General features: G+C 41.9%; 1 protein-coding gene across 1 annotated transcript in view; it reads right to left on the bottom strand.

The window, feature by feature from the left end:
- Positions 1-4,129: 4,129 nt before the first annotated feature.
- The window catches only part of LOC134349954 (anoctamin-7-like), a 73,012-nt gene continuing 62,176 nt past the window's right edge, over positions 4,130-14,965 (bottom strand). The window contains exons 20-22 of the mRNA XM_063054907.1: positions 9,574-9,654; positions 8,292-8,378; positions 4,130-6,388 (exon numbers count right to left, since the gene is read on the bottom strand). Coding sequence (XP_062910977.1) covers positions 8,316-8,378; positions 9,574-9,654 — 144 coding nt within the window. The 3' untranslated portion in view covers positions 4,130-6,388; positions 8,292-8,315. The remainder of the gene's footprint in view (positions 6,389-8,291; positions 8,379-9,573; positions 9,655-14,965) is intronic.

Below are 14,965 nucleotides of genomic sequence, written 5' to 3'. Positions count from 1 at the left end.
CAAGACATCTGGATATGACTTCAAGAAAGTCACCTCTGATACAAAGTGACAATGCTGGAGCAAATTGGAATCTCAGAATGAAATTCAACAGTTGTGGCAGGGCTTGAATGCTTTCACCTCCTACAAAATAAAATCATGTGACATATGTGACACTCAATGCCTATTAAGCTCGTTTTGAAGGACAAAACATGGAGGCATCTTCACAAACTCCCACTGTAAACGTAACTTTGCTGGATCTAATAACGACAGCACAAAAAGATCGTTACTTATCTTTTCACCTGTTTGTTTCTTCGAGCTCAGCCGGCGTGTGAACTTGGACCCGACATCAGGGAGAGAAACATTCTCATCCCCCCGGCGGTTCTACAAGTTCACTGCCCGATGTCAGAATTGTCAGAAGTTATAAGGCCACCAATACTAAAGAACAATCAGTTTGATAACCATTCCGGTCAAGTCAATGGATTATTGATACAGAGAACAATCAGTTTGATAACTATTCCGGCCAAGTCAATGGACTATTGATACAAAAGTACAATCAATTTGTTAGACACTCCAGCCACCTTAATAAAGAAAAGAATGTCCTACCTGGTTTGCTGGAGCCACAACTTAATTACAAAGATAAGAACATCTGTCAAATTTATGCTTTAATTAAGAAAGGAATGTTCTGTCTGATTTCCATCAGGTACTGCTTTTTGTCAAAATCAAAAGGTGTGAAAAGCCCAGAGACATCTGATGTGGATCTGGGTGAACTTTAACCCTTATCTTGCTCCAAAGAAAGCAGCTGTGAGACATTATTCAAACACACTGCAGTCACAGACATAGTCAGTACTGAATCTATTGTTTACAGGGATCTGAGGATCCCCCAATCCCTTAAGATTTATCATTCCCTCCTTTTTATCATTACGATAACTTTTCAGAACAGATTGTCACTTCTGCAACATGATACAAAACATACCCAACATGCTCCCCATTCTACTTGCTTAGCGTAGGAGGGACAGAAAAGTGTTAACATGGGAGCCTCCTGAAACAGGGGCAGGTCCCCTTAGGGTCATTAGATTCATCATTGATCACTGCATTTTTCAGTCCTTATCAGTCCGGCCAGTAATGTGTTTACAGTCCGTTCGATGTATCCGCTGGAGCTGCCCTGTTGTCAGTAGCCCTTGGTACAGTCCTTTTCACCTCGGTTTCAACCTCTTACCATCCCAGTTCTTAATCAGGACAAACTCTCCAGGCTCGATGGTGGGGTAGTCACCCTTAGGCTGGGTGTCATTCTCTCGACTGGCCTGTCGTACCTGTGAATGCAAGCTTTGGAGAGTTTTAGTTAACTTGCATAAATATTTTCCCATCTCCTCCCCTAAGGTGTGCATGTCCATTCTATCAGGAAGGGGAGGCCAGGCCAGTTCCGACCCCCATGGGGTTCGCATGGGCTTCCCGTAGATAATCTTGACGAGGGATAACTCCGTTTTACCTGGGGGTGTGATTCTCATGTGGAACAAGGCCAGAGGTAAAACCTTAAGCCAGGTTAGCCCAGTTTCTTGCATAAGTTTAGTTAGCTTATTCCTTACGGTTCCATTTGCTCGTTCCACTATACCAGCTGCTCTTGGATGGTGAGCACAGTGAAATTGCTGTTTTATTGCCAGTTCTTTTACAGATTTTCTCATTTATTTTAGCAATAAAATGAGGTCCATTGTCTGAGCTTATTGATTCAGGTAATCCATAACAGGGAAACACTTCTCTTAATAATGTTTTTACAACAGTGAAAACAGTATTATCAGTAGCAGGTATATCCTCTATCTGCTAAGTACATCTACTATTACCAAGCAATATTTACAACAATGTACTCTAGGTAGTTCTATAAAATCAAGTTGCAGACAAAAAAAAGGTCCACCAGGCAAGGGGGTAGTTCTGGAAACACAAGGCATTCCCTTTCCAGCATTTGTTTTTTTTCACATGCTGAGGCTCGTCTTTCAACTGCTTGCTGGAAATCAGGACACCACCGCCACCAAGATATTAATCATTCCCTCCTTGCCCAAGTGTGTACAATTATTTACATAATCTATCAAGATAGATAAGAACACAAAGGGAACGCAAAGCTGTCCCGCAGGGGTTACCCATAAATTGGTCTGAGGTTCAAGCAACCTATTTGGGACTATAGTTTGTGCTCTCCTTCAGGGGTGTCCCCCTAGAATTTACGTATTTCCCCCCATGTCTGGCATATCCGTCCTTAGGTTTTTGTCTAATAAGAACTTGTTGGGCTCCCGAGGGGACTAAAAATGTGGGGTCCAAAGCTGTCTGTTTTGCTGCTGCACCAGCCCGAGCATTACCCTTAAATATCTCATCAGATTCCCCAGTACAGTATGGGCTACACATCTAATAATAGCCAAAACTCGAGGTGGCTGTAGGGATGTGAGTAAGTTGTTTACAAATGGCGGGGGGGGGGGGGCAGAGGAAGTCAGGAATCCCCAGAGTTCTGTAGTCAGGGCATAACGGGAGTCTATGTAAAAGTCCTCACTTTAATCTGTTTGAGATTTCTTTTCCACGGGCTTTTTCATTTTAAAATTCAAAACATTAATCAAAGAGGATTCCAGCTTAGGCTTGTTCTTTTGGCTCCTCCACTGAAGCCCTTGTTCAGGCCCTTTTTATTTTGTTCCAAATTGTTGTGGACTCCCTCTTCAAAGTCATCTTCATTTATGACTTGGCGTTTTTTTAAGGTCTTCTACAAACAGTTGGTTCTGTAGTGGATTCTTCAAAATCAGAACTGAGTACGCTGTTAGACTAGTCTGTTGCTAGAATCCATTCCTGCCCTGGTGCCAGCCAAGTCTCTGTAATGGCCACTACATCATAATTCCATGTATGTATCCAGGCTCTCAATTCATCCCCTTTGTTCCTGATGCTTCTTGCATTGAAGTACACGCACTTTAGCTCTTCTACCTCACTACCTTTACACCCTTTATTCTGCTTCTCTTTCCTCAAAGCCTGTCTATATGTTAGATCTGGCTTTACTCCATGCACTTCTTTCACAACTCTATCACTCCGGGTCCCATCCCCCTTGCAAATTAATTTAAACCCTCCCGAACCATGCTAGCAAACCTACCTGCAAGGATATTACTCCCCCTCGAGTTCAGGTGCACCCATCCAATCTGTACAGGTCCCACCTTCCCCAGAAGAGATCCCAATAATCCAAAAATCTAAAACCCTGCCCCCTGCACCAACTCCTCAGCCACGCATTCAACTGCCATCGCCTCCAATTCTTACCATCACAATCATGTAGCACTGGCAGCAATACTGAGAACGTCACCCTTGAGGTCCTGTTCTTCAGCCTTCTGCCTAGTTCCTGAAACTCACACTTCAGGACCTCATTCCTCTTCCTGCCTATGTCGTTGGTCCCAACATGTATCACTGTTTGCTTTCCCTCTCATACCAGGATGTCGTGCACCCGGTCAGAGACATCCCAGACCCTGGCACCCGGGAGTCAACAAACCATGCGGGTGTCCTTCTCACGTCCACAAAATCTCCTGTCTGCTCCCCTGACTATAGAGTCTCCAATGATGACAGCTCTCCTCTTCTCCGTCCCACCCTTCTGCACCACAGGGTCAGGCTCAGTGCCAGAGGCCCTACCACCGTGGCTCACCCCTGGTCGGTCGTCCCCGCCAACAGTATCTAGGACGGTAAACTTATTATTTAGGGGAATGGCTACAGGGGTGCTCTGCACTACCTGTCTGCTCACCTTCGCTTTCCCCCCTCTGACTGTCACCCAACGACCTGCTTCCGACAGCCTAGGTGTGACTACCTCCCTGTAGCTCTCATCTATGACTGCCTCATTCTCCCTTATGAGTTGAAGGTCATCCAGCTGCTGCTCCAGATTCCTTACACGGTCTTCCATATCACCTAGCCGCATGCACTTCTGGCAGATGTGACTCTGTGGGAGTCCATTATGTTCCCATCATAGTTTTGTATATCTTAATACATTTCCATCTCAGGCTCTCCATTAGAAGAAAAATAAGTGCAACTTTTGAAAATCATTGACATTTTTGAAGGATTTTTACTATTTTAAAACCCAAAAAGGAGAGACATTTCCCATTGTCAAATTAAAGTCTTTTAATACTTTAACAAAATAAGTAGCGTTTGGCCTCAGTTGTTTGTTTACAAGTCTGCAAAGGTATTTCTGCCAGGGCAGAGGGTATTTTAGAACATTCTTATACTGCTGCTTTAATATTTCAATATAAACAATTGACTAAAATGCAATCATGCAACAAGAAACAGTTACTTTGACCAAAACAGAAAGTTAAACCTTCGTCAGGAACAAGAGTAGAGAAGACAATCAACTGAATTAAAATCCAGACTCTAATGGCAGTGAAAACTCTTGGGTTTCAGGCATTAAGTGCAAAAGGAAACACGAGCGGTAACTGTGAATGGAATAGTCAAAAACGAGTACAGATTACAAGTTTTATTGGAACAAGGCCATCATCTCATAGCGTCAGACCAGTCCACCATATCTACAGTATATAGTTTATCTAGACAATGAAAAGGTTCCAGAAAAATCAAGTGAGTGTTCCTTCCGAAACAGACAAATTCAGTCTGATGATTTTGAAATATACAGTCAGAGCTGTTAAATAATTTAGCCCATGTTGGCTGTCTGATTGACATAGTGGGCTATTAAACAAGTTTCAGGATGCAGATGTGTACTTGAAGGTAATATGGAACAGATAAAAAGGAAAACTTCAATATCTTTATTTTGGAGTACTTTGGAGAGTATTGGTTAAGAATTTAATGGTGGTACATCTATAGGTTTCTCCTGTGTTAAAGTCCATTGACCATTGTGATACAAGGGACAATAGCAATGCTATGTTCCATTGCAATCTCACTTCCTCAATCATTGAAGGCAAAATACTGTGGATTCAGAAAGATTTAGGGACAGCTATTGACATTTGATGTGAGTTCTTGGTTTTAGAATGAATGAATCTGCTCCCTGGCGTTGACCCTTACGAACAAGGCTTTCTGAGCTCTTTTAGTACCATGGAGTGAAAAAGAACACACATGAGTTTTATTTATTTATTCTATTTATTGAGATACAGTGCGGAAGAGGCCCTTCCAGCCCTTTGGCTGTGCTGCCCAACAGCCCCCAACTTAACCCTAGCCTAACCACGGGACAATTTACAGTGACCAATTAACCTACTAACTGGTATGCATTTGGAGTGTAGGAGAAAACAGGAGCACCCGAAGAAAATCCACACATTCCATGGGGAGGACAAACAGAATTCTGACAGATGACACCAGATTTGAACTCTCAACACCAGCGCCCCAACGTGCTAACCACTATGTTACCGTGGCACCAAATTTTTACTGGAACTCCAACATATCATCACCACTTTTGTCTATGTCACACAATGTTTCATGCTGCAAACAGCTCATACTTAATCCCAGCTGCATCATGATAACGAGTTTAGATAATTCTGGGGTTCCGTTGTTACTGATAAGCTAAAGCAGGCAAAGTCCTCAGTTTGTGAGAATGTTTTACATTGTTAAGAGACAAATCGTGACCACATAGATATTTATGAGCAGTGGTTCCCCAAATTTTGACACACCAAAACTACAAAATTCACTTCATCTCTAACAGCACAGAATCAAGATGAAGTTAAATAGTTATAAAGAAAAATGAACGGTATAATGGCACTGAACAAAAGGTGACCTTAATTTCTGCTTTTACTAAAGTTGTTATGTTTTAGGGCAAATATGGAGATTCTACCAAAGCGGGGCAAAAATTCACACTTCTGTGTTCCAAATAACCAGAATCCAGGAGGACAACCCTACAAGATGACATTTTACCAAAAGAATTACCAGTCTGTAAAAGGTTAAATTGCAGATTGCACACCTCTTGTGCTTTATGCAGTCCATTTATTCCTTCTAACAGTGCAAAGTAAACCCAGGTTTTAAAAATCCGCTGAATAGGCATGTTAAACACGATAACTAATATAGTATTACAACTTTGAGATAAGACTATCTTAATTACAATGAGGTTTACCAGTACCAATATGCCAAAATGAAAATTTTGTCCATAATTTGTATAAAGGTTGTGGGTTGGTGAAACAGGACCACCTTTGTAAACAGCAAACCCCTTCATAAAAGGACTAAGTATCAGCTCTGTTTTACTAGTGACTTTCTTTTCATCAGCTGTACATACAATAACAACATCAACATCAACTCAATGTGTTATAACTTCACGAGTACAATCTTTCACTGAAAAGTACAATGTATTGTTAACTGAATGAATTACCATTTCAAAGCACATTGATCATAAATCTATTGATATTTAGTGGTGTCTCCTCCATACATGTGGTTCTTGGGAATTCCAGGGATAAGTTGTGCTTAGATCCTACCTTTGAAACAGAACCTATATATAAAACGAAATGCATAGGAAATTGACCATATAATTTCAAATATGCATCGATCTTCAGGTAAAGATATTCATGCTCTACAACATACAACACGCTAGCTCTTTGAAATTATACACACACGTACATACACACACACACACACACACACACATTATATATATATTCATACGCACACACATTATATATATATTCATACGCACACACACACACACACACACGTACATACACACACACACATTATATATATATTCATACGCACACACATATAGGAGATGAGAAACAGGCTGCTACTCAGGTTTAGAGTGTGGAAAAGATTAGAATCAAATGCATTTTCTGTCTAAAGATAAAGGCATTATATGGGGTAGGAAGAGTTCCACAGGAACTAAGGAGGAACTGGAGCAAGATCAGGAAAAGAAGGTTTGGTGATGGATAGTTGGGTGAAGAGACATAGTGGCGAATTGCATTTATAACTTCATCACCATCCCCATTTCCCACAAACTCAATTGTAACACACATTACATCTGCAGTATAGGAACAATTGCAATGATTTACATTCAGTGTTAAGGAAACCTGTGTGGGCACGTGCCCAAGTGGTTAAGGCATTGGACTAGCTACCTGAAGGTCGTGAGTTCGAGCTCCAGCTGAGGGAATGTGTTGTGTCCTTGAGCAAGGCACTTAACCACACATTGCTCTGCGACGACACTGGTGCCAAGCTGTATGGGTCCTAATGCCCTTCCCTTGGACAACATTGGTGGGGTGGAGAGGGGAGACTTGCAGCTTGGGCAACTACAGGTCTTCCATACAACCTTGCCCAGGCCCGCGCCCTGGAGAGTGTAGACTTTCCAGGTGCAGATCCATGGTCTCGCAAGACTAACGGATGCCTTTAAATAAGGAAGTCTATACAGTGCTCAGTGCCTCAGCATGATCAGTTCTTCCATCCCGTGATAGACCAGAAGTCAATATGGCAGATCTCATTGTGTCATCTCTCATATTAACACTTTCAAAGCCTGTGCCACTTCCAGGTATTTCACACTTTTGTCATAGAAATGTATTGCCTTCAGTAAAGTGTACTAGGAATTGTTGTGTGCCTTGGCACAGTGATATCCAGCAGTATCTGAGGCCCTAAGCACCTCAAAGCAGTGTGAGTGACCTAATTTCTCAAGCATCACTTTGAAAGAGCTTTGCTTAGAGATTGAGATAGATCCCTCTTCATTTGCCATTGAAATTCCTCACTGGCACGTGTGGTATAGAATCAGAAGCAGCTGGTCTAATTTACTGAACAATACAATTTGCTCCAGAAATTCTTTTTTTTCAGAGAAGATTGCTCTCATTATACTGAGGCTCAATATTATATATTTAAGGGCGACTAAGCACTTCAGAAAATATGGACCTCAACCAGAAGACAAAATCTGTTTGCATGCAAATTAAAGAATTCAAACTTATTCAAACCCTGGTACTAAAGTTTACCATGAAAATCATCTGTAATGGATCAGACATTACAGATGATTTGAGCTAAGTACCTCCATTTGATAATTCTCCTGGGTGCTGATCTCAGACACCATGATGTCTCCTCATCTTCCACCACAGGGCAAGGCTAAAGCTTATCCACACCTGCTTTGAAAGGTTACATCCCAATGAAAGCTGATACTTTAAGAACATCTACCCTGACTGGGGACTGCAGCCTAGGAAATAATGGATTCATGAAGCTTACACACACACACACACACAGATATTGACCACTGTGCCCCACCCTATATAAATGGGGAAGTTGTTTTTGATTTCTGTATCCCATATATTTAAGAATGCATGACAAAGACTGGCAGAATTAAATTTGTTTATCTACAAGATGATGAGAAGATACATAAAAACAGAGATGAAAGAGGAACAGATGAAACTTACAGTGATGTTGTAGTTTTGCTTGAATCATCGGAATCGATGAAGGCTGCTTGGATAACCTTTCATTTTTGTTGTCACTTGATATTTCTCCTAATTAAATGGAATACAGATTACAGGTAATAATCTGAATGTCAGGATATTCACTAACATAATTGTACAATTTTATTATCATGAACTGAATTCACCACAACATGTTTTGTCAGGACATTATATTTATTCATGCTTTGCTTGAATGAGGGGGGTGCTCACATCAAGATGGGACAGCTGAAATGGAGCCAGTTCTGTCTGGTTCTTTTGGCCCTAGTGGGGCTGTTGTGCTCCAGCCCCTCCACCCTGCCACAACTCCATGTCCTCCCTAGCGTTTGTCTCACAGATGAGAATGCCTGTTCTCTTTTACTAAATTAAGGGACCTGCTTTTGCTCTCTTTTCTTGGGAAATCAGGTTTGATAAATCATAAGAGACTGAGTAAACTATGTCCAGTTTTGGAGAATGAGTGGTGATCTTGTTGAAACATACAACTTCCTTGAGGCGCTTGACAGAGTAGGTGCACGGTTGATGTTTCCTTTGCCAGTGCATCTAAACCAGATATCAGAATCTTAAATAACCAGTTGGCCAATTAGGACTGAGAAGAACTGATCAACATAAGGAGCTGAATCTCAAAAGGGTTGTGGAGGGACCGTCATTGAGTGCATTTAGAATATTGATCTCTTGATAGCTTTTATATTGAGAGAAATCACAGGATATGGGGTTAGTGCTTGAGAGTGGCACAGAGGTATAAAATCAACCACAGCTACGGCACAGCAGGTATGAGGGGCTGAATGGGTTACTCCTGCCTCTAGTCCACAGGTTCCTGTGCTTTCTCTCCCCTGCATTCTCTCCAACTTGGCAAATAGTAAAGGAGGAATGTACTTCGGTTGTGCTTAGCCTTTAAGGGCTAATTTCCTTCTCAGCTCAGCAAATTGTCAGAAACTCTATTCAACTGAGCCTTCTTCCATCAGGAACAAGGTCCCACCTAATGCATGGTTTTGGTTGTAAACCACCCTAATGCCATTTCAAATATCTTTAGACAATTTTACATGTTTTATGCACTAAATGAATGGACACTATAGCCCACAAGTTCGGGCATCAGAATAGGGTGAAGTCCAACTGCTGGACTGATTTTTGTTTGTTATACTTACTTACTATAGGAACAGCATTCAAAAACAAAGTTGTGATTTTTTTTATCATATGGTACAACTTTTTTACATGACTTTAAATTAAGTATTCTGCCATTATAGAGACTTACCCTCCTCATTGCTAGCTGTATGTGCTGTGGTACATCTGGTATCATATTTGATAGCAGAAATCTCACTACAAACACTAAGTGCTAAAAAGAAATCAAGATAATTCCTTCTTTAATTCACAACAGGCTGCATTCACATTGCATCTTTGTATAGAAAATTCTTCCAATTTATGTTTGCACTGGGTTTACTCAAATATGGACAAAGACGAAACAAGATGGAAGCAAGGTTGACCAAAGAAATGGAATTTAATGAGTTACATAAATGAGAGGTATAGCAGTGGTTTAGGCAGACAAATTCAGAACGTGGTGCCCAGACAACTGAATATATGGCCAACAACTGGGAAGTGGAGAGATGAGCAACACTGGTGAGACCTTCAGGGTTGGAAGGGAGTGAGCCCACAGGGAAAAGAAAGGCCGTGACCAGGTTAACCCCAAGGAGATAATCTGGAAACATTTGGCATGGCCACAGAAGACAGAGCCAACTTAACTCAGCAAATGAAGGATTGAAAACTCAGCCCAGCTCAATACACAATAAATTACAGGCAGTTCGAGTGTGGTAGGGCATTGTAACTATCAAGTCTAGATGTACATTATAAAGACAGAAGGATCAAATTTGTAGATTTCTTTATATCACATGTAAAATATCTCATCAATATCTTGAGCCATGAAAGCAACTGGCTGTTTGTACATTCATAACAACTGTTTGGTGTCCACATGTTTGTCAAATAAAATGATAATAAAGGAACAAAATGGTGCCGGAGGGACTGAGATTGAAAAGAGCTGAAAATGTTTATTGCTGTGTATCCTTCACTTTCTCACAGATACGTAACAACACCTCGCCAATAGATTCCCTTGCAGGGTAGAAATGAGTTCCCATGAAGATATGACAGAAAGACAAGGTAGAAGTCAGTTCAACATTTAACTTCCTGGGTAGCTTCCTCATCAATATAGAGAAGCAGCATCTGGAGGTGAGACCTGATATAGATTGGGGGACTGCTTTGTGGAGCACACCTGCTCCTTCCACAGAAAAATGGGATTTTCTGGTGGCCAACCATTTAAATTCCTACCCCATTCCTATTCTAATATGTCGGTCCATTGGTTCCTCTCCACCGTGATGAGGTCACTCTCAGGTAGGAGGAGCAAAACCTCAAATTCCATCTAGGTAGCCTCCAACCTGATGGCATGAACATCAATTTCTCCAATTTCCAATAGTTTTCCCCCTTTCCCTTCCCTCTTCTTCAATTCCCACTCAGGCTTCTTACCTCTTCTCCTCGCCTGCTTATCACCTTCCCCTGGTGCCTCTCCTCCTTCACTTTCTCCCGTGGTTCACTCTCCTTTCCCACCTCCTTCTGCAGCTTTTTGTCTTTTCTACCTATCACTTCCCAGCTTCTTACTTCGCCCCCTTCCCCCACCCACCTGGTTTCACCTATCACCTTCTAGCTTGTCCTCCTTCCCCTTCCTGCCTCACACCTTCTTAGCTGAGCTCCTCCAGCATTTTGTGTGTGCTGCTTTAGATTTTAGATTTCCTGCATCAGCAGAATCCCTTGTGTTTGAAAAGTCCTATGGACTGGATTCCTGTCCATGAGATTTTTAACAACGATTTTTTTTAAGCACCTCAAATTCAGTCCAAAATCATGTAACTTTTCCTATGGGAAGGCATATTCATTTTTGCTTACCAGTGCAAACATATGTTGAGACCTAAGGTTAAGACCAAAGGGCAAGGAGCAGAATTAGGCCATTTGGCCCATTGTGTCTGCTTTGACACTCCGTCATGGCTGATCCATCATCACTTTCAACCCCATTCTCCTGTCTTCTACCCATAACCTTTGACACCCTGATTAATCAAGAAGGTATCAACCTTTGCCTCAAATATACCCAATGACTTGGCCTGCAGTGCCTTCTGTGGCAATGAAGTCCACAGATTCACCACCCTCTAGAGAGAAGGGAGGAGAGGAGGCACGCTGTGGTGATGGGGGATTCGTTCGTTAGGAGATCGGATAGGAGGTTCTGCAGGCGAGAACAAGATTTCCAGATGGTATGTTGCCTCCTGGGTGCCAGGGTCTGGGATATCTCGGACTGAATCCTCAGCATTCTTAAGTGGGAGGATGAATAGCCAGAAGTCATGGTCCATATAGGCACCAACGACATGGTAGGATGAGTGATGAGGTTCTGCGTAGGGAGTTCAGGGAGTTAGGAGTTAAGTTAAAGGGCAGGACCTCCAGGGTTGTGATCTCAGGATTGCTACATGTGCCACGTGCTAGTGAGGCCAGAACTAGGAAGATTATACAGTTTAATATGTGGCTAAGGAGTTGGTGTAGGAGGGAGGGCAGGGAAGGTTGGACCTGTACAGAAGAGATGGCTTGCATCTGAACTAGAGGGGACCAATATCCTAGCAGGATGATTTGTTGATGCTGCATGGTGGAGTTTAGAGTTGCAGGGGAACGGGAACCAGAATGCCAGAACAGGTAGTGAAGAGATTGTTGAGGCAGATGTTGGTAAGACCTCGGGCAAAGTTAGGAATCCAAAGGTTGAGCATGGTGTGACTAGTGTCCTGAGCTTTATATATTTCAATGCAAGAAGTAGCATAGGAAAGGCAGATAATAGTGATAAAAATGAGGCTGCTGGTTTACAAATAGAGGCAATAGGTAGTGAGGAGAGGCTGCTGATAGGGCAAAATTGCTGTCAACGGGATAAGTTGCAATGTAAAACGTGAACCAAATCAAAAAGGGTAAATATAGAACTGAAGGTGTTGTACCTGAATGCAGGCATTATACAGAATAAGGTAGATGAACTTGCAGCACAGTTACAGATTGGCACGTATGATGTTGAAGGCATCACTGAATCATGGCAGAAAGAAGACTATAGCTGGGAGCTTAATGTCCAATTGTATTGAAAGGAAAGGCAGGAAGGCAGAGTGGGCAGTAAAAAATGAAATCAAATCATCAGAAAGAGGTGACATAGGGTTGGAAGGTGTTGAATCATTGTGGATAGAGCTAAGAAACTGCAAGGGTAAAAAGAGCCTCAAATGAGGATGTGGCCTCCAAATTACAACTGGAGATATAAAATGCATGCCAAAAGGGCAATGTTACAATAGTTATGGGGTCTTCAATATGCCAGTAGATTGGGAAAATCAGGTTGGTGCTGGATTCCAGGAGGTGCAATTTCTAGAATGCCAACGATAGGGCTTTTTAGAGCATCTCATGGTTGAGCCCACTAGGGGATCAGCTATTCTGGATTGGGTGTTGTGCAATGATCTGGAATTGATCGAGAGCTTAAGGTAAAAGAACCCTTAGGGGAAGGTGATCATAATATGATTGAACTCACTCCAAAGTTTGAGAAGGAGAAGCTAAAGTAAGATGTATCAGTATTACAGTGGAGTAAAGGGAATTACAGAGGCTTGAAAGAGGAGTTGTCCAGAGTTGATTGGAAAAGAACACTGGCAGGAATGATGGCAGAGCAGCAATAGATAATAGACAATAGTCAATAGACAATAGACAATAGGTGCAGGAGTAGGCCATTCAGCCCTTCGAGCCAGCACTGCCATTCACTGTGATCATGGCTGATCTTCCACAATCAGTACCCCATTCCTGCCTTCTCCCCATATCCCTCCACTCCACTATCTTTAAGAGCTCTATCTAACTCTTTTTTGAAAGAATCCAGAGAATTGGCCTCCACTGCCCTCTGAGGCAGAGCATTTCACAGATCCACAACTCTCTGTGTGAAAAAGTTTTTCCTCAACTCCGTTCTAAATGGCCTACCCCTTATTCTTAAACTGTGGCTTCTGGTTCTGGACTCCCCAACATCGGGAACATGTTTTCTGCAGGAAGAAATTTGGAAGGCATAGGATATATACATTCCAAAGAGTAAGAAGTATTCTAAACTCAAGATGATACAACCATGGCTAACAAGAGAAGTCAAAGCCAACATAAAAGCCAAAGAGACAGCAAATAATAGAGCAAAAATGAGTGGGAAGTTCAAGGATTGGGAAGCTTTTAAAAACCAGTAGAAGGCGAATAAAAAGTTATTAAGATGGTAAAGATGGAAGTACAAAAGTAAGCTAGAAAATAATATTAAAGAGGATACCAAAAGTTTCTTCAGATATATAAATGTAAAAGAGAGGTGAGTGTTGATATCGGACCACTGCAAAATGTGCTGGAGAGATAGTAATGGGGTCAATGAAATGGTTGATGAACTGAATAAGTATTTTGCTTTATTCTTCACTGTGGAAGACACTAGCAGTATGCTGGAAGTTCCAGGTGTCAGGAGTCATGAATTTACCACAACTAGAGAGATGGTTCTTGGGAAACTGAAAGGTCTGAAGGTAAATAAGTCACCTGGACCAGATGGAGTACACCCCAGGGTTCTAAAAGAGGTGGCTGAGAGATTGTGGAGGCATCAGTAATAATCTTTCAAGAATCACTAGATTTTGGAATGGTTCCAGAAGACTGAAAAATTGTAGATGTCACTCCACTCTTCAAGAAGGGAGTGCGGCAGGAGATGGAAAACTATAGGCCAGTTAGTCTGACCTCAGTGGTTGAGAAGATGTTGGAGTCGATTGTTAGGGATGTGGTTTTGAGGAACTTGGAAGCTCATGATAAAACTGGCCACAGTCAGCATACTTTCTCAAGGAAAAATCTTGCCTGACAAACCTATTGGAAATCTTTGAAGTAATTACAAGCAGGATGGACAAAGGAGAATCGGTTGATGTTGTGTACTTGGACTTTCAGAAGGCCTTTGACAAGGTGCCACCCATGAGGCTGCTCAACAAGCTATGAGTCTGTGTATTACAGGAAAGATTTGAGCATGGATAAAGCAGTGGCTGATAGGCAGGAGGCAAAGAGTGGGAATAAAGGGAGCCTTTTCTGGTAGGCTGCCGGTGACTAGTCATGTTCCACAGTGGTCTGTGTTGGGACCAATTCTTTTTATGTTATATGTCAATGATTTGGATGATGGAATTGACGGCTTTGCTGCTAAGTTTACAGGCGATATGAAGATAGGTGGAGGGGCAAATAATTTTGAGGAAGTAAAGAGGCTACAGAAGGGCTTAGACAGGTTAGGAGAATGAGCAAATAAATGACAGATGGAATATGGTGTCGGGAAGTGTATGGTCATGCACTTTGGTCAAAGAAATGAAAGGCTTGACTAATTTCTAAATGGAGGGAAAATACAAAACCCTGAGGCGCAAAGGGACTAAGGAGTCCTTGTGCAGGATTCCTTAAAGATTAATTTGCAGGTTGATTCTGTAGTGAGGAAGCAATGTAATGTAAAGTTAGCATTCATTTCAAGAGGATTAGAATATAAAAGCAAGGACGCAATGTTGAGAGATTATAAAGCACTGGTGAGACCTCATTTGGAGTATTGTGAGGAGTTTTGGCCCCTTATCTTAGAAAGGGTG

Source organism: Mobula hypostoma, chromosome 7 (assembly GCF_963921235.1).
Source record: "Mobula hypostoma chromosome 7, sMobHyp1.1, whole genome shotgun sequence".
Classification (NCBI taxonomy): Eukaryota; Metazoa; Chordata; class Chondrichthyes; order Myliobatiformes; family Myliobatidae; genus Mobula; species Mobula hypostoma.
This window is presented reverse-complemented; position numbering and strand designations above follow the sequence as displayed.